We start from the raw sequence: 12529 nt of genomic DNA, 5'->3' as shown, positions 1-12529 counted from the left end.
CATGTAACGTTTAAAAAAAGAGAGACATAATATCTATTTGGCTCTCTAAACTAAGGCTTCAAAACTAATAAGAATCTTAACCTATCAAAATCATCAATTTAGAGTTTCTGATTTTAGGACATGACGATGATTTAATTGATGATTTCTTTACTTAGTTTAAAGACCTGATTGATGATTTTAATAATTTAGCATCATACAATTGACTTTCAAGCACGGGGGAATCCAACATGGGAGCAGTGGGAGCAGTTGCCCCCACTGACATTTGTATTTTTTAAAAAATTCAGGTATTAATTTTGAAGTTTCAGAGATTTTCCCCCCTTCATCAATGGAGGTTTAGGGTTTACTGGTTTTATAATTGAGGATTAAGAATGGTTTTTAATTTAATTTAATTTTTTTTATTTTTTTAATTATGTTTTAAAGCAAAACAACGTCGTTTTATTTAATTAGAACTATGTCGTTTTATTTACAACAACAAAAAAAAAAGTAAATATTTAAATGTAAAACTAAATAGGTCCTAAAACAAATCATCGGTCTCTCTTACTCTCTTTAATGTCTTTAGTTCTTCTTCCTCAATTCCTCTTTCTTCTTAAGCCTAAATTGAAATTCTTAATCCTAAGTAAGATTAAATCAAAATCGACAGCCAATCTCTCCGTAATTGGATAGTTGGTCCAACACTCCATCTCCGATCTTTGCCTCTCTGCTTTGGTATTTTTTTGCTCCTACTTGAATTTTGATTTTATATTTCTGCTACTATTTTACTTGAACCTGAGTTTTGATCCCTGGTTTTCTATAATTATTATTTTTTTTGGATAAAAATTATGTTAGTCATATTGTTTACCCCCACGGAAAGAAATCCTGGATTCGCCCCTGCTTTCAAGCCTTAGTTTGGGATAATGTTTAAAAAAAAAACAGCATTTATCAAAACGACTGGTAGTTTTGAGATGGTAAAACCCATGCAAAGGTTTAAGGAATAACCCTGGCCTCCCAAATTGGGCTCTCATTTTCTTCATTTGCTGTCTTATCTTTTTCTCCATCGGTTTGCAGTTAGCTCCGTCTCATCCCGGATTTGTTGACTCTTTGGTCAGCTTGGTGGTTGCGGCTGGCCTCGCGAGTTGAATTAATCTATTTCAAGGAATCAGCGTCTCATGTTTCTGCTCTCTCTAAGCCTCAGAAAAAACTCTTTTCTTCCTTTGAATCTCTTCTTCAGGTTCTTCTCTTTTGCAATTCCTACTTTTTTTTTTTTTTTTTAATACATTGCTTACTTTGCAGTCACGGATATATGCAAATTTTCGTTTTTATAGTAAATAATCCCAAAATATTTCCAGGCTATGCATTGAAACTTCTAAGTATAAGTAGAATGAGCTTTCATTTATTCCCTTGAAATCTTTTCTATCATATAGGCTTTCAGATTCTTGACCCATTTTAACAATCGTTTTGTTAATTTTGGTTAAAACAAAATAAGTCCATTGGGCAGCTGTAGACATCTTTCAATAAATAGATTATTATCTAGGAAAACTTAGAAGCCGTATAATAATGCAGATTACATCTGTAAGGTATTTCTGAAACTGAATAATGAGTCTTGAACACAAATTTCGTCGCATTTTTTGCTGCTTTTTCTTATTGAGTCTCTGTATTAGTTAGCTAATTAATGGGAATTGAATAATTAATTGCATTTATGGATTCAACTGTTCCAATTCATCTGTTTATGTACTTTTTTTTCCTTAAATATTGATTGTGAATGAGATCTTGGAACTTGGCTGAATTGAAGAATTCAGAGGTTTGAGTTCGTGTATTGAATGATTTAGGATAATTTATTGTTTGTTTTGTTTCTATTTGTGTTGAATTAAATCTATGCACTTCTTCAGATTAATACTTATGCTGTATGCTCAAACTTTGTTTTGTTATTTATTTTTTATTTTTTTTATTAAACGGACATTTAAACAGATTTGGGTAGTAGACTCAGTATTATCCTACGGGTACGGGTAGCGGAGGTGTAATTTTAATCAGGTTCAGGAACGGATAGGGCCGTTATCCAGGGTATCCTATCTGTGCCACTCCTAGGAAGAGATAACGGGTAGAGCTCAAGGACAGAGTTAAAAATGGTGGGCGCCTTTACCCTGCAACCAAGACTCCTCTCTTCTTTTGTAGGAGATCACTTTATTCAATCCAAACATCATCTTTCTGGGCTATTTCAGTACAACCCAGGTCTGTTAATTTACTTCCAGTACTTTATTCATAATTCCATTTTGAGTACCACTCCTATTTGTGACGGACAGTTGTAATGCAAATTCCTTTTTTTCCGAATATGGAATAATGATGTAATTTGTAAAGTTTGGCACTTTTTGGTTGCAGTTAACTGCCATTTTAGTACAGTAGTTTGTGATTCTTGTAAATTTGTTGATGTTCATTTAGTATAGTTTTTCTGAGTTAGAGTCTAAGGTTTTTATATTCTTGTGCACCACAAATGATTCTCCAGTTCAATGTGAAACTTGCAGCTCAAAGGCCACCAATTTGGGATCTGAAATTCTGATAGTGGAAATTCATGCATAACTGAGGGCTAGTGTCTGGGATGCAACTAGTAAAATAAGTAGATAAAAACAATTTATATTCATGTTTGTGCAACTAAATTTCTAACAGGTTTTTCGAATTTTGCTATTAATTCTCTGATATATCAATGGTGATTTTGTTGTCAATTTCGTAAGTAGGGAGCAAGCATGTTTCAATGCAATTATCGAGGGGACTTTCTGGCTTAACCGATTTTTTGTTCAACAAAAGGTATGCTACACATCATTTATCTGTACTGGCATTTAATTCAATGCAAACACATCCAAACTCAAACTTCCTTTAACTATATTTTCCTTGTTTTCAAGTCTTTGGAGAATGGAACTCCTATTGACTTTGTTATAACTTATACTATTATGCAAGATTCCTGAGGTGCATTAACCATGCTGCATAGAATGCTTTCTTAATTCCTGAATTGATATACACATATATCGCTTGCGTTTTTACTTTTCCATGTCAGTCCGTTGACATAAATTTCAAATTTTAGGCTTCACCAACTAGACGTGATGGAATGAAGAAACTTTTCATTTCAGTTGCTTTTACAATTTGTATATTTGAAATGCATATATAAATGCATACATACTCATGCTCAAACAAAGATATTTAGGTATGTTTGAACGATTCACTGTTAAAAATAGCAGAAATGTAGAAGAAGTGTCAACTAGCAAGCGTAATCGTCTAAGGCCAGGAGAAGTATCTCCTCGTCGACCAGTTCCAGATCATATAGTAAGACCTCCCTATGTAAATTCTTGGCAATCTCCTGGAATTGCTAGTGGAGCAGAAGTACACAATGAGAAGGGGATAGAATGCATGAGAGCTTCTGGAAGACTTGCAGCACAAGTTCTTGAATATGCTGGGACCCTGGTCAAGGTAAAACAGTAACTATTCTGGCCTTAAACATGCCATTATTGCAATGTCATGGAACAAAGAGGCTTTGGGGACTATTGTCGTATCTTTACCAACTGTGATTCCGCTCTTTATTGTGAAAAATATTTCTATTATATACACCTGCAGTGCGGATTTTCTTTTTCAGTCTAGAATTGGGTTAGAAAAAAAATGTATAGATTGTGCATATACTAATGGAAAGGGTATTCATTATCCAATCATTTGATTATTGCTTCTGTTTTCAGCCAGGTGTAAAGACAGATGAAATTGACGAAGCAGTTCACCGTATGATAATTGATAATGGAGCATATCCGTCACCTCTTGGCTATGGGGGGTTCCCTAAGAGTGTCTGCACATCCGTGAATGAGTGCATTTGCCACGGGATACCAGATTCCCGAGCTCTTGAGGTCTTTTCCTGTTCATTTCTCAATTTGATTTTATCAAGTGCCGAATCTTCTGTTGAACTTGTAAACATTACTTGCATATATTTCCAGGATGGTGACATCATCAATATTGATGTGACAGTTTATCTAAATGTAAGTTTCTTTCTTTTCAAGTTTGATATCATTACATATAAGGTGAAGATTGCTTAATTAATTTTAAATTCTTAGTAGCTTGCCCTTTTCCAATTGATGTTTTACTGCATACATGTTTCTGTGCTTGTTCAATTGATTGATTATGATATTAGGGCTATCATGGGGATACATCAGCAACATTCTTTTGTGGAGAGGTTGATGATGAAGCCAGAAACTTGGTTCAGGTAACTCCATGAAGCAATAAATTTTCACTATGAGTTTTCTTTGTATGCAGAAGTTGTAACTTAATTAGTAACCAGTGTAACTTTTTGACTAGTTAACTTTAGTTATTTGTAGTTCAGAATATTGTCTTATGTAGATAGATGCAGATGGAAAACCTACTCTGTGAGACTGTGTGTATGTATGACCTATACTTCAAATTTTCTGAATAAATAGCAAGTCAGTCATGAGTTTCCTTAGCAGAAGAGTCTGATTTGCAGCTGATACAACAGCTATATATTCAGCTTATGGTGTTTGATTGTGCTATTAACTCTTGTTTCTTTGAGCAACAACAACAACAACAACAAAGCCTTAGTCCCGAAATGATTCGGGGTCGGCTAACATGAACCATCATATAAAACCGTGAAAGTCAAGTCGTGTCAGCGACACAGATTCGCTCCCTCCAATCCGTCCTATCCACTACAATATTTTCCTCAATTCCCAGTAAACTCATATCACTCTCGATCACCCTCCTCCAAGTTTGCTTAGGTCTTCCCCTACCCCTCACCACTACATCCCTTTGCCACTCTTCGGTTCTCCTAACCGGCGCATCAAGCGCTCTACGTCTCACATGGCCAAACCACCTTAGTCGGTTTTCTCTCATTTTATTCTCAATAGATGTGACCCCTACTTTTGTCCTAATTATTTCATTACGCACTCTTGTTTCTTTGAGCACCATGAAAAAATTCCAGAATCAAAACTGAAACAATAACCAGAAGTACTTCTCATATTGTCTTCACTTTCTGCATAATCACTGTCAGAATAACCATGAAGATTGAAATTTTTGACTTGATGAAACCTCATTCTACAGTCAACAGTGTCCTTGACATATCTGAGAATTCTTTTTGCTGCCTGGAAGTGAATTTCACTTGCACAATGCATATATCTTGACAGCAGACTTATGGCATGTATAATATCCGGCCTAGTTGCAGCTAAGTACATTAGGCAGCCTATTAAGCTTCTATATCAATTTTTTCAGCTCCATCCTTTGTGCTAAATTTCTCCTTTTGATTCATTGGAGTTGTAGTTGGCTTACAATCCTCCATTTTGAATTTTTTAAGGATCTCCATTGCATATTTGACTTGACTTATGAATATGTCACTTTGATTTTGTTGCACTTGTATGCCAAGGAAAATTGGCATCCTCCCAAGATCAGGCATCTCAAAATCATGAACGTGGGATATGACAATTCATCAACCTTTTTTACATAGAGTAAATTCACTTAGACTCTTTTCAAAGCCTAAATTTAACAAGTCCGCATCAATTCTGTTATGCCATGACCTTGGGGCCTGTTTTAAACCATACAACGTCCTCTTCAGTCGATATACCTTCTCATCTTTTCCTTGAACTATGAACCCAACTCTATGAAAATTTCCTCCTCCAAGTATCCATTCAAGAAGGCAGATTTAACATTCATTTGATGTATAATCCAGCCCCTTTGTGCAGCAAGAGCCAACAACATCCTTATGGTATCCAACCTAGCAACGGGAGCAATGCTTCTGAGAAATCTACCCCAACTCCCAAGTTTGATTTCTTTCAATCATATGAGTTGCAGCTTCGTCATATCAAGAAGGTTCCATTAAGACAACATTGCATCTCTAATAAATTTCAGAGAGTGATCTGGTTCCTCTGATAGGTTGAGCATCCACGTTGTCATCATTCTGCTCCACGTTGTCATCATTCTCCTTCTCAAACTCAAGTTGCTTTTCATCTTTCTAGCTCCAATTTTTTTATTCAGGTAACTTCACATCTCGGCTAACAACCAGTTCGTGGCTTTGAGGCAAATAAATCCTGTAAGCTTTTGATGTTGAGCTGTAGCCTACAAAGCTTCATGGTTTTTATTTCTTATCAAGTTTGTCTCTCTTAACGTGAGGAATATAAGAGAAACCATACCAAGCTTCCAATGGAGTTTTTTCTAGAAGAGCTTTTGACGATGATCTGTTCAGCAAAAAAAACTGATGTATTTGTAGCCTTAGCCCAAAAATCCTTTGGCAGATTTTTGTCATGAAGCAAGCACCTTGTCATCTTCATTATTGTTCGATTTTTGCACTCCACAACCCCATTTTGTTGTGGGGTGTAAGGTTCCGTCAACTGGTGTTCAATGCATGCATTTTTCACAAAACTTGTTGAATATTTTAGATGTATATTCGGTCCCATTATTTGACCTTATCATCTGAAATTTTTTTCCACGTTGAGTTTCCACCCAATTCTTAAACTTGTAAAATATATTAGCAACCTCGGTTTTGTGTTTCATGAAATAAAGCCAAACACATTCTTGTATAATTATCAATGAATGCAATATAGTACTCACTACCATTTACAGATGGTGTTTTTAGAGGTCCTCCCACATCCTTATGCACTAATTGTAACTTGTTTGATGCTCTCCAAGCTTTGCCTTTTGGAAAGAGGAGTCTTGTTTGTTTGTCATATTGACAGGAAACGCATGGAGTCAATTCTTCATCAAATTCTGGCAATCCCTCCATAAGCTCATTCTTTTTTCATGTAAAGCAAAGCATCATGATGAAAATGACCCGGCCTTTTGTGCCAAAGCGTTGTATTGGTTTCTTCTTTATGCATCGCTGCCTGCCCTTCTATCAAATTCAAAGCAAAAAATTTGCCTTTCATTTGAATTCTGAACAGTTCTGTGTCTTTCACATCTTTGATTATGCAAGTTTTGTCTTCAAATAGGACTTTGTACCCCTTCTCCAGCACCTGGCCAACACTTAATAGATTTTGATCAATTTCAAGAACATATAAAACATGAGAGATTAGTTTCAATTGGCAACCTTCAATTGCAAAGCAACATTTCCTTTCCCTTTCACAGCTACAAATGCTCCATTTCCAATTCTAACTTTGAAGAGATAGGTGGTATCAATTTCTCTCAATAGCTCTTGATCATAAGTCATGTGGTTTGTACAGACACTGTCAATCGGCCAACATGGCTTTCCCTTGTTGACTTACAAACCCTCTCCCAATGCCCTAATTGACCACATTTATTGCATTTTGCATCAGCTCTCCACCAACACGTCTCCTGTGGATTAGTTTTATTGCAAAAAGGGCATGGAGAGAAATTTTGAGTTATTGCTACTGTTTGAATTTCGAAACGGACTATTCTTCGTGTTTCTGTCGCCAAAATTTTGAAATTTGGCCAGAAAAGCTCCTACCACAATACCTTCTTGTCTCCTGAGCGTCTTTGTTCATGTGCTTGCAAAGCATTCAGTAATTTTGCCAAGGTTATACTTGACACATCTTTTGAGTTTTCCAAGGAAGTGATTGTAGCTTCAAATTGTTCTGGAATTGTTATAAGAATTTTTTGAACAATTCTAGAATTAGAGAAATCAGTGCCAACAACAACAACAAAGCCTTAGTCCTGAAATGATTGGGGTCGGCTAACATGAACCATCATACGAAACTGTAGTAATTAACTTTTAGGAGTTTGGAACCAACTCAAAGAGTTTGGAACCAACACAAAACTTCTATTGAACTTAAGGAAATTTATACAAACATCAGTTACAACTTACTTCCACAACTTCTCCTAAACACATGCAATAACTGAATAACTTCTCCTGAATTCAAATAATTAAATAAAACATTATCTGCTAATAAATTAACTAAGGCATATTTCCAACAAACTCCTCCTTGCCTTAGTATTTACAAACACCCAACTTGTTTCAAAGTTTGTTTTGATGATGTACTTTCCCATCACCATTCTAGAATTGGAGCACTTCTCTCCAAATGCTTCATATTGGTGCACTTCTCACCAATTTGCTTCATATTGGTGCACATCTCACCAATTTCAAAACAATGTTTCTTCTTCTTCTTCGGCAACATGTGTCAACTTAACACTTTCTTCAGACTTGGTTCTACAATTCTTTTGAATATGCCCAAACCTTTTGCACTTGTGACACTGAGGCTTTTCTTTTCTTAAACTTCTTCTTTGCTCTTGTGCATGTAGAGCATTGATTAATTCAGACAAGAAAATTTGACTAATATCTCGGGAATCTTCCAGAGATGAAATTTTTGCCTCAGATCTTTCGGGCAAACATACAAGCACCTTCTCTACGATCCGGCTATCGGGTAGATCTTCTCCCATCAATCGGATTTTATTTATCACCGTCATTAGTTTATCAGAAAACTCTTATAGAGTCTCCTTTTCTTCCATTCTCAAAATCTCAAAATCTCTTTTGAGATTTAACAATTGCATTCTTCTTGTTCTATCATTGCCATGATAGAGACCCTTCAAAGTATCCCAAACTTGCTAATTCTGGCCATCAAATTAAAAGATATTGCATTTGCTTCCATTCTCACAGATCCCTCAAGATAATTTGCTCTGATCTAATTAACTTTTAGGAGTTTGGAACCAACTCAAAGAGTTTGGAACCAACACAAAACTTCTATTGAACTTCAGGAAATTTATACAGGAATACAAACATCAGTTACAACTTATTTCCATAACTTCTCCTAAACATAAGCAATAACTGAATAACTTCTCCTGAATTCAAATAATTAAATAAAACATTATCTGCTAATAAATTAACTAAGCATATTTCCAACAAGTGAAATCAAGTCGTGTCAGTGTCATAAATTCTCTTCCTCCACTCCGTCCTATCCACGGTCATATTTTCCTCAATCCCCAATAAACTCATATCACTCTCAATCACCATCTTCCAAGTTTGCTTAGGTCTTCCCCTACCCCTCACCATTGCATTCCTTTGTCACTCTTCAATTCTTCTAACCGGCGCATCAAGCGCGTCTTACATGGTCAAATCAGTACCAAGGAGCTTTATTTTATTTGCAATACTGAGAAGCTTGTCTTCATAGTCTTTGATTGTTTTTGAATCTTTTATCCTTTGCATCTCGAATTCTCGAACTAAACTCAATACTTGCATTCCTTTGATCTCTGCACTTCCTTCATACTCGTGCTTCAAGAAATTCTAGATTTCATGGGCTGTTTCATTGTCATTATTCTGTTGAAAATAACAGAGGGAGAGGAGACAGCTGTGAACAAAATTGATCTGGCTTTAGACTTTTGTAGCCTTCGTTCTTTATGATTTTTCATTTGTGCAAGGGTAGGATTGTCAGGCAAAGGAAGAAATGTGTAGTCATTTTCAACAGCTTCCCATAAATCGTTAGTCATTTTCAACAGCTTCCATTTTGACAGCCCGCATTTGATAGTTTGTCCCATCAAATAGTGGAGGTGGAAGAGAGGTGAAAGAAGAAGAATCAGATTCCATTTGGGTTTTGTATTTGTGAAGAAATGAGGATTATTCGGTGGTTGTATGTATGTGTTTGATTTTAAAATCTCACAGATCCCTTAGGATAAAGCTCTGATACCAATTTGTAGATATTGGAAAGTAAATAACAAAGGTATTGAGAGATTGAAAAGATCAATTATTATTGAGGATGGAATTCAAATATTTATACTGCAGATATTCAACAAAGTTTGCAAAAAATATGCTACATAAAATCTTTAACTGATTTCCTAAAAACAAGCATAAAGATCATAATCAAAGCCTAACTAATTCTTGACTCTTTCAAACTATAACAAATACAGCTAGTCATACAATTCAAAATACTCTGCTGAGACTGCGTGTATGTATGACCTATACTTCAAATTCGCTGAATAAATGGACACCGTTACTTTAGAGGTGTGAATGAGCTGTACGCCATAAGGGGCTAAGAAACTGCAGTCTAAATGTTCAAGCTCATCTAAAGCATGTGACAGCCACCCCCTCTCTGGACTAGGACATATATATTGATTATGCCATAAAAAGTTGGATATTAACTTAGCCCACAGCTCTGTAGCTAATCATATCATATATGCCTTTATCTATGTGCTCACCAACTTTTTGCATCTATCCATTGTCTGCTATTGCAGGATACATACTGTAATTGATTCATATTATTATGCACTTAGTTTTTGAGGATGACAAACTCGTGAAGATTGTTTCTAATTGGGTTAAAATTGACCATTCCCTTTTTAATCCAATGATGATAATGATAATCTCTTGGTGCTTTCACTGTTACAATTTCAAGAAGTTGTTTATTGCATGGCATGCTTGTTGTGACTTGCCAAATTATGTCATCTAAGTTTGTTTCAGTCTCATGCTTTATGAGAAAGCCTGTTGATTCTTTATACAGGTAACCAAAGAATGCCTTTACAAAGCAATATCAATATGTGCCCCAGGAGTGGAGCTCAAGAAAATTGGCCAAACGATACAGTAAGGCATCTTCTTTAGTAGTTCTCCTTGTGTACTCTTGAGGTTTTGTTCATTTTTTATTCCGGAAACAATATTTCATATCATGTTCAATCCAAGTTTTGAGAATTAGATTATTTCTTTTACTGGTCGCCAATGTGATTTTCTTGATTTAACTTTATATTCTAACCACTAGCTCACCTGATAAAGTAATCATGTGGCTACTGTACTGATAACTGATTTAATTGTCTGACTCGAGAACTTGAAAAGTTCATTTCCAATACCTTCTTGAGGGCATATGTGAATTTAACATAATATCCCATCCATAAGAAATTTTCAGTACTCCACTTATTGATGGCAGCTTTACATATCTAACTTCATGCATGTAATGTATATTAACCGATGTATGTGCGATTTTTTTTTTTTTGTATTCAAGATTTATTGTCTAAACTTTACTCATCCCTAGTTATTGTTTTCTTTCCAAGTGACCATGCAGATAAACATCGATATGGTGTTGTCCGAGAGTTTGTCGGCCATGGCGTGGGACGTGTTTTCCATTCTGATCCAGTTGTTCTACACTTCAGTACTGAACCTGAGCTTCATAAATTTTTATATATAGTCTTCTTTCCGCATTCAAAATAATAACGTTGATAATGGTATCTTCTTTTCAGGAAACAATGAAGCTGGACGCATGATGTTGAATCAAACCTTCACTATTGGTACGAATCTATAATGCTTTCCTCGTCATCTTCATTGTTCGTCATGCCTTTAATATTTAATGCTCCTTTGCGATATTAATGTTTCCATCCTGGTGAGCTCCGAGTTCCTGGAGTTCAAAAGAAACCAAATGAATTAAAGAGTGTGGGATTTGAAATCATTTGTTGATGAGTTTAATGATAATAATTTTATTTGTGTTCTGTTTGGAATATATCCTCTATGATGTTGGCAAAGTCCAAAACTACTCCTATTATTTATTTCGTTTTCTTTAATCATCTAAAGCTGCATGCCAAACGTAGAAGATAGAGTGAATAGATATATATGGAAAAAAAAAAACATTATTTGTTTCTTTTGAAATTATTCACTATTAGTTTGTTTAGGTAAGGGTTTTACAAACACAAGAGCTAGTTGAAGGCTCATCTGAACTTTTTGTCCCTGGATTTTACAACTTCGTATCATATGGATAGATTAATTAGTTTTATCTCATATCATAGTGCTGAACCTGAATCATCCGTTATTAATTTTGTGATTTAAAAAGACATGGTAAATTTGTACAGAGCCAATGCTGACTGTTGGTAGAATTAATCCGGTAATGTGGGATGATAACTGGACAGTTGTGACAGAAGATGGAAGCCTATCAGCACAGTTTGAGCACACTATTCTGATAACTAAAGATGGTGCTGAAATACTCACCAAATGCTGAATTTAGATTACACAAATGTATCAAATTACATCTTACATATTTACATTATTTAGAATATGACATCACATCTCTCCAAATCGAATTTTGTTCTTTATGCAGTCAGTCATTTTTGCTATTGGGATTCCAATAGATTGATCTTTTGTTTGTACATTCACCGGCAGAATACACAGACGAATTTATACCTGTATTCTAATTTTGTAACTGGAATGGCGCATTGAACTCTTCTTTTGTACTTGTCAAAATGAGGTTATATCAAATAATGTTTTCTGGTAGATGAAAGCTGAACCACCTAGTAGAATTGTGTATGTTCATTCATGAATTTTGTTTTTGAGCTGACATTTGGGATCTATATATGATTCGTGTTTATTTGGTCCATGGTCAATGAAGTTGTATTGTATATGTTCAATGAACTAACTACTTCCATGCACATTTCAACTAATGGAAAATCGAACGAAAACTGTGCAAGGAGAAATATTTTAATTGAATGAAAACTGGAAAATCGAATGAACTGTAGATTCATGGAGAGCAAAAGCTCTGTTTTACATATTACAACAACCTAACATAACTCTGTGATACAGAGGCTTGATTGGATGGGGTGTTGTGGAGGGTAAATAAAGGAAGGGAAGGGAAGGGAATGGAGAGAAAGGGGAAGGGAGGGGAAGGAAAGCACT

At 35.4% G+C, this 12529-nt stretch overlaps 1 protein-coding gene across 2 annotated transcripts; it reads left to right on the top strand.

The window, feature by feature from the left end:
* The first annotated feature begins 992 nt into the window (after nt 1-992).
* LOC136229585 (methionine aminopeptidase 1D, chloroplastic/mitochondrial) lies at nt 993-12100 on the top strand. 2 transcript variants are annotated; one of them, XM_066018465.1, is made up of 11 exons: nt 993-1207; nt 1945-2205; nt 2706-2775; nt 3201-3432; nt 3693-3854; nt 3942-3983; nt 4136-4207; nt 10383-10462; nt 10924-11021; nt 11110-11157; nt 11713-12100. In XM_066018465.1, exons 2-11 carry the CDS (start codon nt 2100-2102, stop codon nt 11856-11858), a joined length of 1056 nt encoding a protein of 351 aa, XP_065874537.1. In that variant the 5' UTR covers nt 993-1207; nt 1945-2099; the 3' UTR covers nt 11859-12100. The 2 variants fall into 2 exon arrangements, with proteins under 2 accessions (XP_065874537.1, XP_065874538.1); XM_066018466.1 differs by having other exon boundaries at nt 995-1207; nt 3204-3432.
* The last annotated feature ends 429 nt before the right edge of the window (nt 12101-12529 follow it).

Source organism: Euphorbia lathyris, chromosome 5 (assembly GCF_963576675.1).
Source record: "Euphorbia lathyris chromosome 5, ddEupLath1.1, whole genome shotgun sequence".
Taxonomy (NCBI): Eukaryota; Viridiplantae; Streptophyta; class Magnoliopsida; order Malpighiales; family Euphorbiaceae; genus Euphorbia; species Euphorbia lathyris.
The sequence above is the reverse complement of the archived record's forward strand: the minus strand, read 5'-3'. Positions and strand labels throughout refer to the sequence as shown.

Bases quoted from the DNA above. Each gene is read 5' to 3' on its own strand.
- LOC136229585 (XM_066018465.1), top strand. From the start codon at position 2,100: ATGGTGGGCGCCTTTACCCTGCAACCAAGACTCCTCTCTTCTTTTGTA. The intron at 3,984-4,135 runs GTAAGTTTCTTT...TTATGATATTAG, and splicing joins ATGTGACAGTTTATCTAAAT to GGCTATCATGGGGATACATC. The intron at 4,208-10,382 runs GTAACTCCATGA...TTCTTTATACAG, and splicing joins AAGCCAGAAACTTGGTTCAG to GTAACCAAAGAATGCCTTTA.